Source organism: Cladophialophora bantiana (genome assembly GCF_000835475.1).
Source record: "Cladophialophora bantiana CBS 173.52 unplaced genomic scaffold supercont1.12, whole genome shotgun sequence".
Lineage (NCBI taxonomy): Eukaryota > Fungi > Ascomycota > Eurotiomycetes > Chaetothyriales > Herpotrichiellaceae > Cladophialophora > Cladophialophora bantiana.
The window spans coordinates 675686-698783 of record NW_015971586.1 but is presented as its reverse complement, the minus strand read 5'-3'; the positions used below and the strand labels follow the sequence as shown (position 1 = coordinate 698783).

The 23098-nt window shown below is 52.9% G+C and overlaps 7 protein-coding genes across 7 annotated transcripts; 1 reads left to right on the top strand and 6 right to left on the bottom strand.

Moving 5' to 3' along the window:
- Nucleotides 1–2078: 2078 nt before the first annotated feature.
- On the bottom strand, nt 2079–2375 carry Z519_08155 (uncharacterized protein; the record flags this gene model as incomplete). Its single annotated transcript, XM_016765883.1, has 1 exon — nt 2079–2375. One exon carries the CDS (start codon nt 2373–2375, stop codon nt 2079–2081), a length of 297 nt encoding a protein of 98 aa, XP_016617928.1.
- Nucleotides 2376–3547: 1172 nt separating this feature from the next.
- On the bottom strand, nt 3548–3918 carry Z519_08154 (uncharacterized protein; the record flags this gene model as incomplete). Its single annotated transcript, XM_016765882.1, has 2 exons — nt 3548–3610; nt 3670–3918. The coding sequence occupies 2 exons, from the start codon at nt 3916–3918 to the stop codon at nt 3548–3550; spliced, it is 312 nt and encodes a 103-aa protein (XP_016617927.1).
- A 1023-nt stretch (nt 3919–4941) lies between these two features.
- Z519_08153 (uncharacterized protein) lies at nt 4942–6261 on the bottom strand (the record flags this gene model as incomplete). The annotated part of the gene is made up of 2 exons (XM_016765881.1): nt 4942–5932; nt 6020–6261. The coding sequence occupies 2 exons, from the start codon at nt 6259–6261 to the stop codon at nt 4942–4944; spliced, it is 1233 nt and encodes a 410-aa protein (XP_016617926.1).
- Nucleotides 6262–9396: 3135 nt separating this feature from the next.
- On the bottom strand, nt 9397–12879 carry Z519_08152 (uncharacterized protein; the record flags this gene model as incomplete). The annotated part of the gene is made up of 4 exons (XM_016765880.1): nt 9397–12053; nt 12108–12366; nt 12423–12627; nt 12794–12879. 4 exons carry the CDS (start codon nt 12877–12879, stop codon nt 9397–9399), a joined length of 3207 nt encoding a protein of 1068 aa, XP_016617925.1.
- Nucleotides 12880–14554: 1675 nt separating this feature from the next.
- On the bottom strand, nt 14555–17809 carry Z519_08151 (uncharacterized protein; the record flags this gene model as incomplete). The annotated part of the gene is made up of 2 exons (XM_016765879.1): nt 14555–16554; nt 16606–17809. The coding sequence occupies 2 exons, from the start codon at nt 17807–17809 to the stop codon at nt 14555–14557; spliced, it is 3204 nt and encodes a 1067-aa protein (XP_016617924.1).
- Nucleotides 17810–18889: 1080 nt separating this feature from the next.
- Nucleotides 18890–21119, top strand: Z519_08150 (uncharacterized protein; the record flags this gene model as incomplete). The annotated part of the gene is made up of 2 exons (XM_016765878.1): nt 18890–19095; nt 19151–21119. 2 exons carry the CDS (start codon nt 18890–18892, stop codon nt 21117–21119), a joined length of 2175 nt encoding a protein of 724 aa, XP_016617923.1.
- Nucleotides 21120–22298: 1179 nt separating this feature from the next.
- Nucleotides 22299–22847, bottom strand: Z519_08149 (uncharacterized protein; the record flags this gene model as incomplete). Its single annotated transcript, XM_016765877.1, has 1 exon — nt 22299–22847. One exon carries the CDS (start codon nt 22845–22847, stop codon nt 22299–22301), a length of 549 nt encoding a protein of 182 aa, XP_016617922.1.
- Between the last annotated feature and the right edge of the window lie 251 nt (nt 22848–23098).

The window sequence follows — 23098 nt, the reverse complement described above, 5'->3', positions numbered from 1 at the left end:
GTGTTCGAATAGAGGGACTGGTCGGTGCCGCTCTTCAGCCCGCCAGCCCGCCAGCTCGGGGTCCACGGCATAAAATAAACGTTCCGAGATTACACCATTTACATAGGCATCGCCTCTTGTTAGCGTACCAATGCATGTCCGGCCCAGTCCGTAGTTGAGTCACTCATGGTTCTATTCAGCGCCTCCTAAGATGCTTGCAAGAGTCGAATCCTCGTATCGAAACTACATAAGGTCACGGGCTAAGAGGTCAGCTCAAATGCGTACCCAGCCTAAGTATTATCTTTAATCCATTTCTAAGATTCTGCAGGGGTGAGGTGGTGGACAGAGTCTGGTTCGGTTGTCCCCTAGTATCTTGCGAAGATGGCGAACTCGTCGTCGGTCTTTACCAAGGCAATTCGGGGGCACTCTGCGCGGGCAATGGCAACACAGCGGCCAAGGAGATTCGCTCGCAAAGGACGTAAGAGAAAGTTCGTTTGGAGTTCATGAGGGACGTCACCCTCTCTGTCGATCATTTTGTATGTTCCGTCTTCGAGGATCGAACTTCAATGCTGGGTAGACCAGGAGCATTTTCGCGGAATGAGGGGGTCGCGGGCTCTGGCTAATCCAACCAGCAGTCTCGTGGGCGAGAAGGTAACATTCCCATGTCCGCAGGGGGCTCTATATCAGAATGCAAGGCCCCTGATTCTTTCCTCGACCACTGCTTCTAGAGAAAGTTCTGGAGAGGTCGTATCCTGGTCCAAAAGACATATGAGACTATTGAGCGTGAGATGATGTGCTGGATACTGGCGACCAGCTTCCATTGGAACCCGGCCTGATACCCTGTCGTATAGTCTTGAGCCATAGTGGATTGAACCCGCCCCGACATGTATGAAAATAGCTTGTTCGATGCAATCTGTCGGCTCCCTTAGAGTGTCTGTGTAACAGAATATGGTGCCGTCACCGAAAGCGCAGTACCCCGCGTCTGAGAGTGAAAAGGGCGAACTGCTAGTTCCAAAGAGTCTAGAGCAAGCAAGATATTCCTTATCCAGCCCTGAATCAACAACCTCCAGGTAAATCTACCACAATTCACCGACTTTGCGACTGTTGAGACGAGTAATGGTACGATCGTTGAGATTGATTCTAGTCAAATCATGGTACAGGCCCATAATACCTGTGTGAGTTGGACGCAATCGTGTTTGGATCAACCTTGGGAGAAGATTTGATAATTTGACTATAGTCCGTGCAAGGCCAACCGGGCATGGGGACCGTTCACTCCTGTGCCAGGAACATTGCCTGCATCGACAGGCTGCGATCAGATCCTGGAGCGCCGAATGATACTGCTCAACATGGAAATCGACTTCACGCAATGGGTTGAGGGACCAGGCTGCATCGACCAGATGGGACATTAGAGGTTTCAAATCCGTCATCCTAACCGTCAACCATGATAATAAACCCAATGTGATCACCAAAGCAATGGTAGATCGTTGTATTTCTTAAGACCAGGGCTGTTCCGGAGGCAATGACTCTGACAAAAGCTCTTCGCGCAAAATCTTTTTCGATATCGCAGCACGTGTTAATCCACCTTGACAAGGGCGACGTCGACGACTGATTCTCTGTAGAAGGCGAAGGCCCGGGGCCAGTCAATAGATCCAGGGTCTCATCCCTAAACGTGGCTCGAAGCACGGATCTCTATTCTGTTCGGTCACTTGAGAAGTACCAGTACTCATCAAGGCGGTCAGCTTCAGAATGAATTGAGAAGCAGTCGGCAATAAATGCAGCTCCAGACCGAACGGCAAAAGTGTTACCAGTACATTGGATGGAGGCCTCGGAGGATTCGATTTGTCGGAACGTAATAGAGACTTGAGAACCAGCTGCGTCATCGCCATGATTGTTAAAGATGAGTTCTCCCTTGCTCGAAAGCGCTCGGACGCGCAGACCCTGTATAAACTCCGCCCAAGCGGCCGGCATATCTCGTATAGGACGAGGGCGGAGACGCCTGTCGAATATCCTTCGCAGAGAGCAGCACAGAGATCAACCAAAAGCTGACCCCGCGCGGTCTGGATGAGATCTCGAAGAATATGTCGCACGCCGACACCAAATCAGATGAGGTCGCCGAAAGAGGAGCGCGATGCTAGTCGCTTCATGGCGTCTTGGAGCACCTTTTCTCCATGAAGATCGATGGGAATGGCAGAGCACATTGCTGGTCCGAAGGCAACTGTAAGGGTGTCGATGCCTGCTCCAGCCAGACGACCGAGGACGGCAACTGAAGCAGAATTCTGCACTCGGCCAAGCGCAACCCAGTCCTCGTTGCCTTGCTGGGAAAAAGAGGAAAGTTGTGGGGGCGTGCTGCTGGACATCTGGGTGAATGCCAGCTCCCGGTCCGATGGGGAAGACATGCTGAATGGCGAGCCCATGAATGAGCCAGCGGCAGGGGCGCATCAATCGGAGCGTTGACTAGTTAGCAAAGTTCCGATGGCACGAGCTGCACGATTCCCGGATTCAGGTCTGAAGTTGGGTTTTCAAACAGTCCTCTGAATCGAAGGTGAAGAACAATGCAGTGCTGTTCCAGCAGAAGGAAAGTCGCGAGAAGGTGGGATACTGCGAGGTCCAGAGAGGTTCAGTCTGCCTTGGGAAAGCCGGAGAAAAGGCATTTGAGATCTTCTCAGCTCGGGTTGAATGTAGCTCTGCCTCGTCGCACAGCCTCAAGGGTCAAGGCGGTTTTTTTTTTCTTTCAAAATCGGCCCACGACACCAGGGAGCTGGATGGCGGCCGATGGAGCGGACGCAGCCTCTTCGCGTTATGGAATGACATACTGCTCGCATTCAGTGGTGAGAAGTCAGGAGGGAGTGAGGGGCTGACAGACTGGGGCGGTCTTTGTGGAAACGGTCGTCGTCGATGATGAGTTACGACTTCTTGGACAAGGACACTGCTGCCAGTCGCCCCTGTAACTGGGGTCAGGAGATGGACAGATTGATCACCCAAATCATGCAGGCAGGGTGTATAGAATCCAGGATGAGAAGCAGTAGTGATGGTGCGGTGGTGGAGAGAAGCAGCGCCGCGGCCACGCGCCTTGTGCGTCATACACCAAAATCTACGGGCCACTACACAAAGTCTCGACCTCATGTCTTGATAGTAAATGAAGCAGCATGATCGAGGCTGGTTGTTCTTGAGGCATGTGCAAAGGCCAGTGCCATGGTGCTGGGGGGAACAAGCAATTGAATATTTGAACCGTGAACCTCGAGCTACAAGCCACCCCGTATTGCTCCAGCCATATTGGCCGCCCGTGTCTTTTGGACCGGATGAGATGCAATTCTCAAGTGTCGGTTGAGAAAGAGACGTTCACATGTCACCGTGACAACCGGGGATCATCAACTCCATGAAAAAGACTCGCCGCCCTCATGGCTGTCGTCGTCGTCGCCTCGTTGACCAAGCTGCTGTCCGCAACCCCTCGACCAAACAGCACCATGTCTTCCGTGTACCATGCCCAGAAGATATCCATGCAAGAAATTGTAGCCTTCAGCTCGATGTCATTCTTTCGTCTGCAAACCATTCTGGCCTCGGGGCGCCCTTAAGCGGAACCACCAATCTGCTCCTGGTGCACTTCGATTGAATCCCCGTCCTGCATCTCAAGCTGGGCGCATTTGTCAGCCGTCTCTGAGTCATGGCCTGTTGCGCAGACCGATCCCTCACCTGTTCGGGTGTATCGCCGGCTTGCACTTTCTGCCCATCGAACAGGAATCGCGCAGCCTTCGGGTCCTTGCCTTGTCTTTCGCAAAACGCCCGCATGAGTTTCTCCAGCTTGGTGCTCCGCTTGATCTTGAAGAAGACCTCGTTGTTCCCATCGGTGACTTTGATGTTCAAGTGTTCGTTGTTGGCCGCCGCAGCTGGAGGCACGTCGCCCGCAGCGCCGTTTGGCGAGCCCTGACCGGTTTCTGACATAGTGTAGGAGGCGGAAGGGATAGATTGAGAGATAGCAAAGTGAGAACGGTGGCAATAGGCTGGTAAAGCGCGTACCGGAGTTAGGGAACGTCGCGTTTCAAGTGGAGGGAGGTGGAACGAACCTTGTCCCTGATGTCCAGCGAGTCTCTTTTACCGACGGGGTGTGGGGTGGCTGTGGGTGTGATGTAGAGGAGAAGAGAAGACTACAGAGGGAGCAGTGATGGAAATTTGAAGTTGGCGGAGGGTGCACAAAGGAAAAGAAGGAGTCTTGCGCCGGAATTAATAAATATCTAGAAGTCGCGCAGAGCCAAAAGGCGCAGATGGCAGATGGTGCAGATGGCAAATAGCAAATGGACGCTGGGACGCAGTTGGAGAGGGCGAGTGCGGCCTTGGTGCCTTTGTTCGTCCCCTCGTCCAATCCTGTGAAATGACGATCAATCCAAGCTCGCCACCAAATGCTCAGGAAGTGGACCTCTGGCTTGATCCAGCCATCCCTTGTCGTAAGAGAAGCGAGCGTCAAGGCCCAGAGAGATATTCAGGCCGCATGCAGTCTGGTGAGAGTAGACTATAAAAAAACACATATCCCACAAGGAGGAGGCGACAGAGACGTATATAGGATATTTATGACAAAGCTACTCGTAGGTACATACCAGGTTCCACGACAACCGCTCCCTTCGATCTCATCTGCAACCCACTCTACTCTCATCAGGCCTTCATCTGATCCTAACCTCACTCGACCTATACGGGGGACCTTTCTAACGACCCTCCCTGGCGGCTCTTCTGCCTCTCCTGATATCGCCTGCCCGTAGTTACGTGTACTCTTGATCATATTCATGCCCCAACACCTACTGAGGTCGGACTTGGGCAGCGCAATGTCACTGAGATGTCCCCGGAACAAAAGACCGAAAGCATCGGAGGAAAAAGTTCATTTGGATTGTCCGGTTTCAACACAGGTACTGGATTCGAAGCAGACCCAAGAGGCAGACAATGCCATGGCAGATCTCAATCAGGGCAGACCCGGATCTATACCCACGTCGACGGCTGCTGGATATCTCTCCTACCACCTCCACCACTGCCGCCTTGTCCCTGCATCTGACTCCCGCTGCTCCCCCCTCCCCCCAGCCCTCTCTTCATCATCCGCCCCAGTATTCCCACCATCTCCGCCGCATCTTGGAAGGAATCGTCATCCATGCCCTCCTGCGCTTCATACACGTGCCTGATAGCCATCCTCGCCATCCGCCTCGAGGCTTCGGCTTCGTGTAGACAATCATAGACGTAGGCGACGTATTCGACTTTGACCGACAGGCGGACCGGATGAGATCCAGGAAGCAGGCGCTCGGCGAGTTCGTCGGCTTCGCGGAACGCTTGGGTTGCGTATGGGGTGTAGTCTTGTAAAGGGAGGAGGAACGTTGCCGTGCCGTTACCATTGCCATTGCCGTTGTTGTTGTGGTGGTTGTTGTTGTTGTTGTTGTTGTTGCCGTTGGTGTAATAAGGATACGTCGCCGGAAGGGGAAGCCCAGGTGGAGTTCGCGTTGTCGCTGCCACTCCCCCGCTGCCGCCCACAGGACCTCCAAGGCTGATTGCTGGCGACCTCCTCCGTCCACTCTCTGTGGGAGATCTGACCGTAGCCTGTCTGCCTAGCCTTTCTCTGCCATCTCTCGATTCTCTCGGACTCAAAGGCTCCGGAAACAAAGTGTAACTCGCATCCCCGCCACTGGTGCTCTTACTCCGATTAATGCGATCATTCACCGGTGGCTCATTATGAAACAGTACAAAAATATGGTAGAAGCTGGCCTTGAGTTTGTAACTCAACACCTTTAATTCGACATAGTGGCCCACCATCGGAAGTATATATTGCTCCACCATAACGAGCCCTTCACGGGCGAGCCATAGGATGTGGTGAATTAAGTGGCGGGCTTTTGGGTCCCGGACAGGGTCGAGGCGTTTTGCGTGGCGCGCACGCAGGAGCTTCTCAGCCAGAATCACCGAAAGGCCGAGGACACGGAATAGGAAACTATCCATCATACCCATGTTAGTTTGATTGGCCCGGAAACGTACTTGGAAGTATCCTCTCTCATCCCGGAACGGACAGGGGGCTCACCTAGAAAGATAATTATTCTCCGTAGTAGTAACTTTTGCGAAATAACCCAGAAACTTTTGATCCACTTCCGAGGAGGCCATCCAAGTCGAATACAATGGAGGGTCTGGTTGGTCCTTACTGGACGGCTGCCACTGTCGAGACAGGTATGTCAGTTCCACAATGCCCTCTTTCCATCGTTTGCGCGTTCGTGTGGGTTGTAGCGATTCTGACTTGTCGTCGCTCTTAATCCCATCTGTATCCATTCTTTCTTTGACCCAGGAGTCGTGGTGCCAGCTGGCAGGTTAAGTTTAAAAACAACCGCCAAGATCCGTCAACTGGAGCAAGGAAATCTGGACGCTTGTATTTGCGGCAGCTCAATGAGCGGGAATGGCGGAGAGATTTCTGCCCCGTCCCAACAAGTAGGCTCTGGGTGGTTGTCCGTGGATGCAGAATTGAGGTGGCCGTGAACTCAAGGGACACAAAAACGGTGAAGAAGGCAGTGTTTCGACGAAGAACTTGGGTTTGTGAAACAAGCGAAAAGTGCAATTTACCTGTAGCCGCCCGGTGCCAAAGCGAAGGCGCTTGTAAAAAAAAAAATAGCCCGCCTCAGCAACTTAGGGGTTTCGTGTGAGATGATGAACAAGGCTGTCAGAGCCTTGATTCACCTATTTGCGAGTATGAACTTTTCGGAGAATTTCCTTAATAGGTCGGAGAAATATCAATTGAGACAGCCGGCCGTTTCCCAAGACAGTGATTTTTGACGTCCTCTGTGACCATTCAGGCGTAGGTTGGAGTGCGACTGGAAGAGCGAGCGTGTGTACAAACGAGTGACTTTCGCTTCTCTCTTTTTCTATTGAGCGACCGTTTCTTTGCGTGGGAATCGACTGTTGGTACAAATGGAAGAAAGGAAAGAGGCGCAAACTTCTGCGGTGAAAGCCAGTGTGATTAGGGTAAAAAATCGATAGGAATTGCGCTGTTGTTACAAAAAATGTACAGTTGAAGGAAAAGAGATCGTAATAACGGGTGGACAGCTGTACAAAAGGCTGTGCAGGTGTGGTGCTGCCGAGATTGGGTTTCTGAGGCCGGATGTCAGCTCGCTGAGACCGAAAGTAACTCGCCCATGACGTCCCTGCAACGTTCCTGAAGGAAGATGCAAAGCCACAGCACCGGGGGTTTGGAGCGCATACGTACAGCACACTGGCGCAAAACCGCCTATTCGCCCAGCACCCTTAATATTGTAGCCAATGAATATGGGACAGGTAGTGTTGGAGGTTGCAATTGCGGCCGCCGGGCTCTTGTCTGGAAATGAGGCTGTAGGGTACCGCTTGTTCTGGTCTGACGCATGGTGTTTGCTGGTCTGGCAAGCTGGGAAGGAAAAGAGCCGTTGGTCTTTCTGGGAGCGAATGTCCAATGGGTGTATTCGAGTACTGCCCGATTCTATGCTCAAGCTTCTCCAAAGGCTTTATCGGACTCGAATCGGCAAGGTACTTGTTCTTCCTTCTTCTTTCTTCCGGGGGGCAATCCAAGGTTTGGAACAAATCGAATGGATGCTGATTGTGGATGCAGGTGTTGGCTCTCAGAGGCAGATTGCCGGGTTGGGAGCAGGGGAAATGCACAGCACACGAGGGGAGATTCCGATAGTAGACAGTTGCAAACAGGACGAATGATGGTAGTGCGGATGCAGATAGGTGCAGATGCAAGATGCAGGTAGTATGGGGTCGGACGGACCCGGTTAGTCAAGCACAAGACAGAGCGGTAGGGACGGTGAGAAGCTGCAAGATGAAGTGCACGACGGGGGTGAGAGAGGGTTCCCAGTGATCACCATGCTGTGACGATGAGAGCAAATGAAACGAACGAAGCCATTGCTGTTGAGCCCGTTGGAGCTGGCAAGGCAAAGTGAAAAGTGATTGATGAGAGGTCAGCGGTAGACGAGTTGTGGACGAGAGGCTGAAAGCCGGCGATCTGGGAGAAGCTGCAACGTGCCAGCGCATCAAGCGCGTGCTGCCCTGGTCGCCGTCTTTACCGGATTGGCAATAGCGTGTTAGCCATGGATTAACCCCTGTGGAGGAAGATTGGAGGCTAGCCGGAGCAGGACGAGCCACTCACGGACAAGGTTTGGCGCTTTGACAGGGCTTGAAGTTGAGATGGGGACTCGAGAGGATATGCACCTACAAGTACAAGGACGAGGTATCGAGTACCGAGTCGATGCAGCTATTGGCGTCGTGTACCCAAGGCCGGACCGAGTGGGATGGGCAGCCATGGCTGGAGACTGACGTAGCGGTAAAGAAAAGGAAGAGAAATGGCAGCAGGCAGAGGAAAAAGAAGGAACAAGCGGTGGAGGGAGCAAAGGGAGGTTTGCTACGTGGCACGCCCAGCGGCAAGACAAGGCCCCAAAAAGAACTTTCTAACACGGCAGCCGAAGCGACCAAGACCAAGCGAACAAGCTAAGAAGCTAAAATGATGGACTGCATGCAGCAGTCAAATCCGTGGTCCGATCGCCATTTGTGTCCCCTCAGCTTGCACAGAGTACTGCCTATGTAACTGCTGCGTACCCAGTCCCGAGTATACCGTCTGGAGTCCCAGGTACAGGGAGTTGCAGTAGGATTACTACTTGAGCGACTTTGATTAATCCTCGGGCCATCCGAGCAGTGAGCGGCTCGAGACAAGAAGCAGCTATGCATTTAAAAAAGGGGCTCCCCCTCTCATTTTCGTGACGCTTCTTCTCTCCCTATTTCACCATTTCACTCTGTCTCTCAAACGCCAACAACTGCTTCCTCTGCTGCCTTGCTCTGCTGAAACCCCCTTCCTTGCCTGAGCTATATCAACCGTTCCTTCCTCCGGCCAGCAGCGAGCTGGATTCGACATCCTGCCGCCTCCCACTAGCGATGCAGCTTCTGCAAAAGCCTTCTGTGCCCATCCTGACTTCTTCCTCCTGTCGATATCTGTTCCCTTCAACTGTTTCTTGTCGCCGGTGCTCCCTGCGTCAATCTCCAGCAGTGTGACTTGCTGCATGGCTGATTCTGGTTCCATTCCCAACCCGCAATGGAAATAGTCCGCAGCCTCGAAGATCCACAGAACTTCTGTGATGGAAAAATAAAAATGTCTGCAAGGCCCGTTGGGAGAGCGATTTCCAGTCTGATGTCGGCGATGTCATTATTCCCTTGTTGGTGAATCTCCATCTCGTCTGTTATTGTACTAGCCAAGTAAGCAGATGTAGGAAACTCGGAACTTTGCGACATACCGTTTGTAAAGGCGCATCTGATTGAATGGAGGTCCAATATTTGGCTTCAATTACCGAATCGTCACGAGGCAAGACTGCCAGTGTCGCCGTGGTGGTACACCAGAAAGGTGTTAGAAATAATGGTTGAACGTAATTTCGAGCAATGCACCATGACCTTTCACTTGCCATCGTCTTGAACTCCCTCTAGCTGGCCATATGCCGGTTGTTGTGGAGGCCCATTCATCGCAGGTCCATGAACAGGCGGCATTTGGTGATGCATCTTTTGCTGCAACTGCCCATACCCACTGCTCATGGTTCGGTGCTGCATGGCATACCCCTGGTGAGGTGTAGAACCGTATTGGTGCCCTCCACCATAGCTGCCACGATGCATTCCCATTTGCTGCTGTGGATATGCCATCGGCGCCGCTCCTTGGTTGGATACGCTAAACATCATGCTGGGTGCAGGCGGGTGGCCTTGCTGTGATCCTTGCTGCATCATCATCGGCGCCATGCGTCCCGGACTGGAGTATCCCCCATTCTGCTGGGGGTATACATGGCTGGGGTTTGGCGAATACATTTGCATTTGGTGATTGAAATGCTGCGGAACTGCCATGTACGGACCATTTGAAGGCTGTTGGACCATCATCGGCGCACTCATCTGCCCTACTTGAGCATGCATCATGCCAGGAGTGCCCGGATATGGTCGCATTTGCATTGGCATCTGCCCAGTGGGTGTCCCGAAATATGGTTGCGATTGGTAAGAGAGTTGGGCAGAGTGTGTCATGGGAGAAGCATACGCCGATGCTTGACGAGAAGCCATATTGGGCGAGGAGAACACACCCGGAGTTGCTGCTCCGTACTGCATCCGATGACCGCCATCCTCATATTGATGAGGATACTGGTGTGGGCCGGCATGTGACAAGTGCTGTGGCGTTGCAATGTGTGGAATATTGGCAGGTCCATTAGGTATTGCCATACCTTGCCCGAGGTATGGAATATGGTGGCTCGACGATGAGCGGCTCTGAGCTGGTGAGACCACCGGGGGTGCCAAGGGTTGTTCGAACGCTTCCTCATAGGTCTTTGTATCGTTCTCGGGCTTGACGGTCCATCTTGGTCCTGTTTGGAAAGCATTCGGAATGTCCCCATTGCTGCTATAATCTTTCTGCACCTCCTCGGGTTTTGCTCCGTCTGCAGCCTTCTTGTGGGTCTGCTCGGCTTTCATCCGAACGATAGGGTTGAAATCTTTGACAATGGAGGGCCTCTGGGAAGCTGGCTTCGGCTTTCGGTTACCAAAGAACACAGAGGGAGACGCTGTTCTGGAGATGGATCCCGCACGTTGGGTAGAGCCAGGGCTCGAAGGAGTTTGCGAAGGGCCAGCTGGATTGAACGAGGCTGCAGTGGGACGAAACTCGGACGCTTTCACATTGAGATTGAATTTTCCAGAGATGGCGGAATTCGGAGTGTGCATGTTGGATCTCTGCGGACTAGTCATTCCGGTTTGGTCGGCCATGGGTCCAGTTGGAGGAACACGGCCTTCAATAATGGGAATCGGTGCAGGAATGGGAGGCGGCTGAACACCCTTGCGGTCTTGCTGATGTGCACCAAATCTGGATTGATATGGAGCGCTGTTATTTCGACCTGGAAAAAGCGGTGGCTGTTGCTGGCCTGCCGGTCGGTCAGACCGTCCACCTTGTTGAAATCCCCCACGACCACGATGGAACACTTGTCGCTCCGGCACAGGCGGTTGAGCTTGTGGAACGTCGGCTTTGCGGGTGGTGGTGTTGCTGGCCACTGGGGCCTGCGAAGGGCTCGCCTTCGCCGTTGAAGTTGATTCGCTGGACTCTTTTTGTGCTTTTTCAACGATAGCCTCCTGCTTAGCAGGGTCTTTAGCCAGGATCCCGATCAGGTCGCTCGGAATGGGGGTCTTGAGTTTGAATGTCTTCGAGAAGCGGAGAAGTTCGTTTAGCTTAGCAGCCCGATCTTGGTTTGCTTGTGCCTTTCTTCTCTCGATGACCCTTTGCTTCTCTAGATCGGCGAATTGGCGGAATTGGTGGAGGACCTTGGCTTCGACATTTTCAGTCGGACCTTGAGGGATGCCTTTATTGCTAGGTTGTAGCTCGACGTTTGTCGGCTCAACCTTGCTGGGCGTCGTTTGAGCAGTGGGTTTGGCAACCTTGTCGAGCGGAGCACTCTGTGTTGAGGCCATGCCATTTGGCTCAGATAGCTGCTTGTCTGCCGTGGGGGCCGTGCTCTTCTCGGCAACAACAGGACCGTCTCTTTCATGTCTGGCTTTTTGGGTGTTCCCCACGGTCGGATCGGGTCGAGACAGCTGTGCGGATATGATTGCGGGATCTACAGGTGCTCCTGGAACAGTTGCTTGGCCAGTAGGGGCACGCTTCGCTGGGGGCGTGTATTTATTCGCACCGCCGACAGCCAGTGGAGGGTAGGATTGCTCATCCCGACGAACTCCACTGTATTTCTCTTCCTCGTCCTCGCCGTCATTCTCTAGGACCTGACCACGTTCCTCGCGAATGTGTGCATTTGTCGACGTTGAACCTTCAATCTCCCGCGCGATCCTTTCGGCTTCGGCTTCCCGGCGCTTGTAAGAAGGCGCGTTGCGGTCGATGGTGGTTGTGTAGAGGTTCTCGTCATAGGTGCTCTTAGCACCGAACAACTGAGAGTTGGTAGCAAACTGATCCCAAGGGGCAGTATTGCCCGACCCCAGTGAATAGTCGGTGTTGTCTGGTCCCTCAGGCACCCATCGTTGAAGTTCGCGTTCGCCCCGAGCCTGATTGCCAGAAATATCGGAATCAGTCTGAAAGGTCGAGGAAGAACCTGCGGGCATGGTGTTAGTGCGTACCCTGACAGGGTAGGATCGAGCGTCCTTACCGTTGGTAAGTTTTGAGGTCTCAGGAAGAGAGAAGTCTGCGATTGTCATGTCGGCCATGTCCTTCAAGTCGAAGTTCATTGCATGCTCTGGACTCGAACCAACTAAGGCCGCTTCCCGAGATGCAACGCCGTTCGCCTGAGGTTGTAATTTTCTGACCATCTTAAGAGTGATCTTGGTGCTCGCTGGTGTGACGAATGAACCAGACAACAAACCCTCGAACTTTTCTCCTGATTTGGATGTGACGATGATGTTCAAGCCCTGCCACCAAATGTCAGTTACCATCTCGGCCATTGGGGGTGGTGACCTGAGTATACTATAGCCGCCCCAAAAAGGAACATCAATCTCTCGTGCGCTTGTTTGTCTGTAATACCTGCATCCTTCTGCGCTGTGGTAGACCTCGTAACATTTGTGTTCCTGGGTTGAGGGGTGTTCCCATTCTGGTGGATAGGCATGGAGCCTCGTTGCTGGAATGAGTTCGAGGACGAGCCCCAGACCTTCTGAGCAGGCGGCCGTCTGGCACTTTGTTTCGATTAGTGAGAACCTTTGCAGGAATTGACGTCGAACTAGACTATCATATCTGCATCGCACCTCTTCCAAGGCGAGACGAGGATGTTGCCAAAGGGGGGGGGGAAGTGGTCCAGCCTGCAGAGACGGGCAGGGAAAGTCTCGGGTTGCGTTTGCATACCTTGAAATTCCGTCACCACTACCACCACCACCGGGACTCTGCTTGCGCCCTGGATCCACAGCCTTCTGGTTGCTACTTGATCTCATTGTAGCCCTTGTTAAACCATTATTTTGTGAAGGATTGACTCCAGTATTCAAATTCGGGGAAGGAATGCTGGCTGCAGAGGCCATGAGCTGCCCGTGTCGGTAGCCACGTCGCACAGGAGGTGCTCTGGGGAGGAGCTGAATCGACAGGAACCGGCCAGTCCGACTGCGCTTGTGGTGTGGAGGATTTGTGGTTTTCTGAAATCCCGGGGTTCAACAATAGACAGCGAGACAGCAACGGAGCGGCTTTGAATGTCTCGGTGGAGGGATGGTCGTTGGCAGTGGCAGATGCAGTGGGCAGAGGGCACGAGCCTCAGGGAAAAAAGTCGAAGGGGTGGTGGAAATGGGAATGGGGACCGGGCAACTGTGAGAAGCTGGGCTGGAAAAGGCGCAGGCGCAGGCACTGGGCCGCAGTCACCACAATTGCGGGACCGAGACACAGGGCCCCAGGAAGCTTGGGACCTCGCAAACCAAACACAAGAATAATTTAAAAAAGGAGGGTGTTGAACTGGTGAGCGGCCCGCTTACAGTCTAGCCTGGATGGCGTCAAGAATGAAGAACGAAGAGTGCAGCCGCAATCGAGTAACAGAAACTGCAACGAAGGGGACGGATGAGATGGGATGGGAGAAGGAGGGAAAGAGAGAGAGAAGTGAGGTTGTGTTGGTGGTGTCTGCGGTTGCGGTTGCGGTTGCGGATGTTTCTTGTCTGTCGGGCTTGTTTGAGGAGTTCGCTTTTGGGAAAAATCACCCAAGCCAAAAGCTGGAGACGGACGGTTTGACAGTCTGGTTCCCCGATGGTGATGGGTGATGGGTGGGTTCTGGAGCCCAAGAGCCCTGGGGGCCACACGCTGAGTGGCCCGTGGGGCACCTACAACCCAAGGAACCCTAGAACCCTCGAGCCGTCAACCGTCACTCGGGCGGGAGGTGCCTTTTCCATGCCCTCTGGCGCCTCTAGGCCTCTATGCCTGCTTGCCTGGTCTTGACTCTTTAGGCCCGCGAACCGCCAGCTGATGGTAAATCCAGATCCCTCACACTACGGAGGGAGTACAATTGTCCAGCAATGTCTCAGTTGCTCTGTTATTATTATCCTGCATCATTCCTTCTCTTTACTCTGCACCAACTTGGGAGCCGACTGCTGCGTGAGAGACGCCTGCGCCCCCGAATCCTCTGGCTGAAATTGCTTCTCACTACCTAGTACTCTGGGTATCCATCGTTCCTTTCACGGGGTTGAAAAGGTGCAAAAGATGCATGCCACGGATCTTTTCCGAGTCCCTTCGTCTCCGACGGCCGTCGATCGCTTCCCCTTCCCCGCCCGCGCCAACGAATGGTGGTGGAATCTCGCTCCAGGAATAATCCAAAAAGAGCTGGTCACTGCACGCCATTGAATTGATATTCATCTCGACACTCTTCATTACGACGAGAATCCATCTTTGAGGTAGGCGTGGGAAAAACACTACATTTTCCTGCCTCCACGGCTACTACTGTTCGGTACCTGCGTTTTCTGGCATTCCGTTCATCAAGTTGACAAATCGCTGCTCAGCAGTCTCTACCTCACTCCCACTATAGTTCCCAGTACGCCCACAGTCAAACCGCGCTGCCCAATGACCATTGCGCTGTGCTTGCTTCATTTGCGTTTCGCTAAGCCGTAACAAAGGAAATCCATCTGCCTGCCCATTGCATCACAATCTCAATGCGTTGAGAATCGCTGAGGTCATCGACCGGTATTGATTCATTCCCCCTTGCACCTTCTTGAACTGAATGCCATGAAGTGAAAGAAGAGGGATCTTGACAATCGCAATCTCAAATTTGAGCACCAATCGCTCGCCACTGTCCTCTTGTACCCGAGTCCTTGTCGCGGCCCCGTCGTGAGTATCGGGACCTCGATTCTGTTGCAAATATTCATCCGACCCTTCGGAGTTGGTGACAAAACTCTGGTCTGGTTGTCGCCTTCTCGTATGATGTCGGCTTAACCTGTCATCCCTAATCTCTTCTCTCTCTTTGCCCCGGAACGCTCCGCCAAACGAAATCCGTCGTTGATGTCCGGTTGTCACGCGTCCACTCCGGTCTTCATCGAGCCCAGCCACGTGCTCCTTGACTCCTTCGAGGTTAATGCTGGGGGCATGTCTACAAGAGAAGCCGCCCTTGATCACGGTATATTGCACTCCAAGCTGATTCAAAACGCGAATAATGTCGTGCCTGATAAACTCGGGTGGCTTGCTGCTGGTCGTCGACGTCGAGAACAACCCTTTGAGACTGGCTGGCTTGGAAATTTCTGTCCCAGGGGTATCGGGAATCGCAGGTGTATCGAGTGCGTCGACCTCATCTCGCATTTCAGCATCCGTCTCCTCAGGGACATTGGCCTCTGCTCGTCGCTCTTCATGACGGCGTCGCCGAGCTTGAATGCTCTCCTGACGTGCATGCCCCAAAGATTTGGTCCGTGTCGTAGTAGGAGTACGCGGCGTCGTCATGGGGCTGGCGTTGGGAGCGGGCTTGTCTGTAAGCTCCACGCCTTTGCCAGCCCGGCCGGCGTTCACACTTGATTGATCAGAGCCGCTGGTAGGCGGTGGCTCGGGCGCAAGCATTGGAGAATCGTTACCTGACGGTCCCCTATGCAGAACACGTCGTGGTCGATACTCGGCTGAATTGACGCTGGTCGATCTTCCCAGGAATTTCCCGGCTCTGGACAATCCGCCACTGGCACTGAGTAGACCTTCATGCTGAGGTTGACTGCCTCCCTGATGATGGGTTGTTGGACTGGGGTCTCGTCTCCGTGAGCGTCGAACAGAGAAGGACTTCCGCGGAGGTGTTACTGAATCAGCTGGAGGTTGAATATTCAGCGCGGGAGGGGGTTGGGGCCGTTCCATGTCTCGGTCTCTGTAGCGTCTAGTACTAAACCTTCGCAAAAGACCCAAAGCAGTTCCCTCGCGCTTTGCAGGCTGATCAGGTTGAGGAATGGCAGTCGGGGAGACTGCACTGGGAGCAGGCTTTCGCTCAGGGGCTTCAAGTGTCTTCGCACTATGGGCCACATCATCTTCTCCGTTCGTTCGAGCCCGGGGTCTCGCTCGGCCACCTGTGGCTTTCTCTCCCGGCATTTCTGGGGCAAACGTGTTTGTGTGCGCAGCCTCCGGTGTAGGCAGCCCAGGAAGTTTGAGAGGCGCCTCTTTTTCCGTCATGGGCATTGCTAGCGCACCGGGATTCGGCTGTTGTCGCTCTCGGTCACGCTTCTCCCGTGCGAGGTAATATATTGAAATCAGTGGGCTGTAAGCGTTGATAGGGTCATGCCCCCGAATAGCCTCAGAAGATGGTGCCGAGAGACCTTCTCGACTGATGGAATTTCGTCGTTTGTAGAAGTCGAAAACTCCACGCTTCTTCTCTCCACTGCTCGAGGCGTGGCTGTAGTCTTCCTTGGCGCTTCTGCGTACAGCACTCTGGTAGTCCTCTGATTCGAGGATCCGAGTGAGCTGCTCGGTAATATATGCCGCAGAACCAAAATCAAAGCCTTGCATTTTGTCAATGACTTCTGGATCGAGCGGTAACTGAAGAGGCTCCCTATGTGGAAGATAATTGTCCGGGGGGCCGTTAAAGCCTTTGGTCATCCACGGATGGTTCATAATTTCCTGGAGACTTGCTCGATCTCGTGGATCAACCACGAGCATGCGTGAAATGATATTCTTGCATTCTAGAAGACGTTAGAAAGCGGGAGGCTTCTCGAATCAGGACCGAAACGTACCGGCTGTCAGCCACTGAGGGTAGTCAACAACACCTCTTTTGATTTTCGCATGCAACTGGGGCATGCTTTGGTCGTCAAATGGAACTTTACCACATACGAGAACATAAAGAACAATCCCGAAACTCCATACATCAACCTCAGGGCCAGTGTACTGACGAGCTTGCAATAATTCCGGCGCCGCAAAATACAAACTCCCGCAAAATGTTTTCAGAAGCGAACGAGGTGAATAAAGGTTGCTAAGGCCAAAGTCGATGATCTTGATATCCCCGGTCTTGCTGATAAGAATATTCTCGATCTTGAGATCCCGATGGACGATGCTGTTTCGATGGCAATAGTCCAGGGCGCTTGCAATCTGACGAGCAAATTTCCGCGCTTGCTTCTCTTTCAGCCTGCCGTGGGCGATAATGTAGTCTAGCATCTGCCCCCCATTCACGTACTCAAAAAGCATGTACCAGTGATAGTTGGTCCTCTGAACATCGATCATTCCACAAATGTAAGGGTGACATAGCAATGACACCATGGCGGCCTCTCTGGCTGTTCGGATTTCTTTCGAACGATCTGCGCGCTCATCCTTCGGATTCCCCTGCTCGTCGGCTGATTGCCGCGGGACGATTTTGATAGCTGCTTGCTCTCCACTCTCGATGTTCTTTGCCAGCTTTACCTTCCCCATGCTGCCTTGACCAATGGTTTTCCCTAGTGACCAAGTCCCTGTCTGGCATGTTATAGATGTCCGTCTTCGACCAATTGTGGGATAGGTTTGCGAGGAGTGCGTCTCAGTCCTTGAGGTTGTACTGGGCGGAGGATGCGAGGTTGTCCCGTTGGCAACTACTGTTGTAGGTGCTGTTAGATCTTGACTGTTTCGTCGAGATCCAGGTCGGGAGGAGGATCGCCCGTGAGCAGAAGCCTCCGAATGATATTCACCTCGTCCGTCTCGGGACGTGCTGCGACGAGAGGAAGTCGTACGAGCGACATTTGATTGTTCGAAATCTCTGCGAGCGACATTCGCAAGGGCGGTGGGATTGGACTGAGGAGGGTTTTCGTGGGTTCTGGATCCAGAGCGGGTATGATTTGAGGGTCTCGTGTTTGTAGAACGCGTCCTTGATGGCTGTGAGGGCGAAGTGGCAGCATATGAAGAGGGAGGGTTGCGAGAGGTCGAGTGACTGCGCACCAGCGACGGAGACTGTTGTGATGCCGTCGTGGCCATGTTTGTCAACCGTGCTAGACGAGTCGGTTCGGTCGCCGTTCAGATTCTGCGGTTGTTTGATCGGAGACCAGATCGAGTGTTACGTTTGCGGTAGGAATTCAAGTACCCACGCCTGCCAGTATGAGGCGCACGGACGGCAGGCAACGTCTAACCCCCTTGAGCCGTTGGGCTTTGCAGCCACAAGGCTTTGTTTGGGAGGTGCTCGATTCAGTATCGGGTTTGTATCCTCGCCTATGGGTCGAAGAGCGTGTGAATCTCAAGACGACGCTCGGAGAGATCACTGTGAGGAGGAGATAGCCCGGCTAGCAGTATCATCGGGTTCTCGCATGCAGTTGAAGGCGAGCTCAACAGATAGTAAGATGAACACAGCTCTGTCAGGTCCAAGCAGATTGGGGCGGGTAGGACGGTAGAGGAAGTCGTGACGGCAGAGCAAACGAGATTGATGACCTGAGGCGAAATGATGGTGCCAATGCTGTGTTTCAAGTTGTTCAGATTCTGGAGAACGAAGTTGGGATCAGGTGGTGAAGGTTTGATTGATGGGCGCAGGCAAAGGCACGGTTCACCAGAACCTGACAAACACGCATGAGGGGATTTAATGCTTCCGCGACACCTCCAGGCTCTGCATAATAGCAGTCAACAAGGCCAACAATGGGCTCGTACCGCAGCTGCTGGTGAGTGGTCAGTTTAGACTACCTGCTTAGAGCTTCCCTTGGTGCCCCCAGTGATGTGATTAGTGGACGCGGCATTTAACCAGATGCTCGGGATCGGTGCCCGTATCAGACCTACAAGTAAACCATGGTGCCGGCTGCTAGGATCTCGACGCGTAGGCGCCCCCGTAATCGGCGGCCGTCTGACACCCAACTTTCAGCGGGCCGTCCACTCTTTTTGTCCGCCAGACAAGATAACCGTCAACGCCATCCACTTGCATCATCAGGTCCTCGGCCAAAAAGAGAGAGAAAGTGCGAACAATCGACTCCACGAGCTCGCCAGTCATAGACTGTACTTTGTTCAACGGGTTTCCGGCCTGCGGCCCCTTGGTCTGTCCCTCTTGTATATCCTCTCCTGGCCATGTAGATCAACATGGCCTACAAGCGATCTCGGCAAGCCTTCGAAGCCGATCTTCAAAAACAGTCTTCGCCCTTCGTCCTGTACGGAACACCCCTACCTCCTCTAGATGAAAATATCCGAGACGATGGGTCTTTTGTGCCAGTGTGGAAGCAGGAGGTCACAGATGAAAGAGGACGGAAACGCTTGCACGGCGCCTTCACAGGAGGCTTCAGCGCCGGGTGAGCACTCGGAGCAATGACCTCAAGGGCACAATGGCTAAAGTGGTGGATACAGATATTTTAACACCGTAGGCTCCAAGGAAGGATGGACGCCTTCTTCCTTTGTCTCGTCCCGGCAGAACCGCGCGAACCGCGCGCAGAATGTACCCCAACAGAAGCCGGAGGATTTCATGGACGAAGAAGACTTTCGTGAAGCAGAAGAGTCGCGCACACTGAATACCTCGTCAGACTTTTCAGGATTTGGCACGGAGCACGATGCGATGCGGAAGACCGCCGCTATTGACATTTTTCGGCCAGTAGATGAAACGATTGGTTCCAAATTGCTCAAGAGAATGGGTTGGCGTGAAGGCCAAGGCATCGGTCCTCGAGTACGAAGAGCAGCAAAACTCGGCGAAGAAGGAGAAGATGACGATGAACCTGCGCAGACACATCTTTTTGCCCCAGATGATGTCAAGCTAGTATCGTTCGTGCGCAAGACAGACCATAAAGGCCTGGGATATCAAGGCGAGTTGCAGGACCAAAAAGAGACAGCAAGTCAATACATCACAACGAAGCATCCCAGGCCTGGGCCCTCTGTCGAAATCTCAGATGAGGACGGAACTGCACCGCTATTCGGCCCAACGAAAAAGCCTGCACCTGCAAGAAAAAGGACTGGATTTGGTGTTGGGGTACTCAATGATGATGATTCTGATGAGGAGGACCCGTACTCTATGGGTCCTAAGATATCTTATCACAAGGTTATTGCAGGTGAAAAGACATCGAAGTCAAAATCAAAGAGTTCAGGAAGCGCTGCAAATCCTTTTGTGAAGACCAAACCAACATTTGTCTCTAAGAAACTAGCAACCTTGAAGGGAGTCCTCAGAAAGTGTCATGATGGTCGATTGCCGCCTGATGGTTTTGTTCTGGCAGATGAACTGGACTCCATGAGCTCAATGACCATAAATGATGAGAAGTATAGACCTCCTGAGGTTCCTGAAGGCTGGAAGTCCTCTATTTCGCCATCCACGGAGGCAGACACTACATCCACGTTTGTCGCAACAGCTGTGGCATCTAAGTCGTCAAATCTCACGGCCAAATCCCGAGCATCGCTGTTAGGGGAGTCACAACTTCCAGGAAAGTCGGTGTTCGACTTCTTAACACCGGCAACTCGTGATCGACTGGTCGCTGCGTCAGGTCGTCAAAACCTTCCTGCAGCAGGGAGCGAACCGCCGCCAAGTGGTTATGAGCCATCCAAATCGGTAACAGAAGACCTCCAGACAATGGTTCCTCAACTTGAACGAGATACAGCGCTTCAGGCCTTGAATCGTGCAGTTGGTGGTTGGATGCCATATGCTGAAGACGAAAACAAGAGGCTGAGGTACCGAACTTACCTCGAGATTCAAGCGGGCCTAAGGTCGAGCGATGAGCTACCTCCTCGCGCGGAAAACATGAGGCGGGATGACTGGGTTCTGGAGATGAAAGAGTTCGCGCGAGCGGCGGAGGTGTTCAAACCCATCAGCGGCTTGATGGCTAATCGTTTTACTTCTTCATCGACATTATCACAAGGTCAAGATGGTAAATCTGGCGACACGGCCGGGTCCTCGTTATTGACCAAGCCAAAGACCAAGCCAGAGGACCCTGCAGAATCAGCTGCCAAACTAGGAATGTTTGGTCCGATGACACGGTCCACTATCAACTTCTGCCCTACCAGGCTACTCTGTAAAAGGTTCAATGTCCCAATGCCCACCCATGCAGCTTCGAAGGAAGGTAGGGATAGAAGTAGCACTACCTCTCCTGCAGGAGAGCCGGGCCCTGCAGCGACGCAATTTCGGCCTTTCACATCTGCAGGGTTCCAACATGACGAAGGGTCGGAAGTCAATAAAAGACAGGCACCAGCTCTATTCAACCAACCGTCGACGCCAGCAATGGTAGGGAATGAGCCTGCCGCGCTAGACCCGGACAAAAATGAGGCGCTCGAGAAGCAAAGGCCGGGGCAGGCCGTGTTCAAAGCAATCTTTGGGAGTGATGATGAAGATGATGAGTAATGGGAAGCCAGGAATAAATCTCGGGCACCTATGCTTCCACTCGACGTCGGGAGCGACACATTCGACTGATCGCTTATGACAAGGCTGGATTTTGCAAGGGGTTCAAATTATGGCTGGCGACGAGGCTGAATTCGATCCACGAATGCTATTCCGCCCTGGCTAGCACCCACGTGATCACGAAGTCCCATGGAGTTGGCTCCCGCCAATGTGTCCGGGATACTTTGACTTGGACTCCCAAGGCACAATAGACATGCGCTAAACGACGTGTGCCATGGGATGTCGTTGCCGATGTAGGTGAGAGGGAAAATCTTCCGCATCAATCTATCGTGGCCCGTCAACATGCCCTGAACCGGCGGGATCCTCAGCTTTCTATCGTCAAACTTGAGGGCGGACGATCACTTCGACCGTCGGAAGCATGAAGGCACGGCCGAAGCCGATCGCGCCCGCCCTGCTGTGAGTTGTTCAAATATCAAAATCAAACCCGTTGTGACAAATGCCCACACCAGCTGCAATCTTTATCGTAAAATGTCCAATCCAAATCCATCCAGACAATTTTCATGGGTCTGCTGAGGGTTCGCGTCACTGCTACTATTTCGTTGTCGTGATTTATTCCTCTTCTTTCGGCCTCCTTTTGAGCGTGTCCTTCTTTCATAAATGCGATTGGCTGATGGCGAAGCAGCGTCATGGTAGTCGTTTTGTAACTTGTGAGCTGGCCAACTAATCGAGCAGATGTCGATTGGACTTACCTCTTGTGCCTGGGCAGAGGTTCCCGATGGGCCACCCATCAACAATAAGCCATGCAAAGGAGCCATTATGCTGTTCATATCGTTAATGCCCACGTTCCTATCCAGTTTCTGCGCTCCAGTCGTCTTGCTGGAAGATTCCTTGGACTTGAAGTGATTCGTTGCCTTCTGCTTGTTAGCGTTGTGTTGCGGGTTGCTGGCTTTATCTTTCAAATGCTTGTAGCCTCGTGGACCTAGAATTCGGTATGGCCCCTTGCCTTTTTGCTTGCTCTCAGTATCACAACTAGGCTGCATCGAGCGTCGAAGCCTTTCTTCCAGGTTCTATGTGAACGGCCTGCCAACCTTCCTCTGTCAGTCTTGGACAATATGGCCGATGCAGCAAGGGCAGGCGCTCGACATCTCCTGCAGCATATAGAATGAGGTTCGCGTCCAGAGGTCATCTCTGGGAGGGAAAGTTTTTTGAATCTGCGTCGTCCCTTCTTGGATGAAGAACTGACGCGTTTACTTCACTCCACCGCCGGATCTCCTCAGATGAGAGTGTGGCGTCGTGCTCGGTGCAGTGTCTCAAGCCAGCCAAGTTTCTACCCCATCGATTTTCTTGAAAGTACTTCATCATGTGCTGGTCCACCACACCGCTCAGGGCTATATTGTAGAGATTGAACATGGCATCCGAGTCATTGCGAATATCGAAAATGACTTTTGGAATGGACAGCGACTCCAATAGCATTCTAAGTGAGTTGCCTTGAAACATGGTATCGAATGCCGGGTGCGCCAAGGTAAAGACGTCGACGATAAAGGTCTCGTGCAATGGCAGGACGTGGACTTGGAGAAGATCCATAATCCCAAATCGTCCCAGGTTGAAACCCTCTGCGTCGATGTAGAAGGATGGAGGGTCATTGGAGATGCCCTGGATCTCACTGACGAAAACCTCGAGGGCATCCTTGTTGTCAATTAAGTAACAAGCCCCGTTAAGAGGGTGAGGCATCTCGAGGCAATCCAGACTGAACCCAAATGGTCGATCCTCGGGCTGGTTGGGTCACCAGACGGAAGTTCTGGAAACCTGGGGTAAATACAGTGGGCCGAGAAGGTTATTATTAGCATCGAATTGGTTTGACAGGCTAGTGAGCCTGGTGAGGCCGTGAGGCAGTGAGGCTCGACTTCTATGATCCACTGGCAGGCCACATTACCACTTCACTTCACCTGATCGCAATTGAATACTCTGTACTCTGTTCTCTA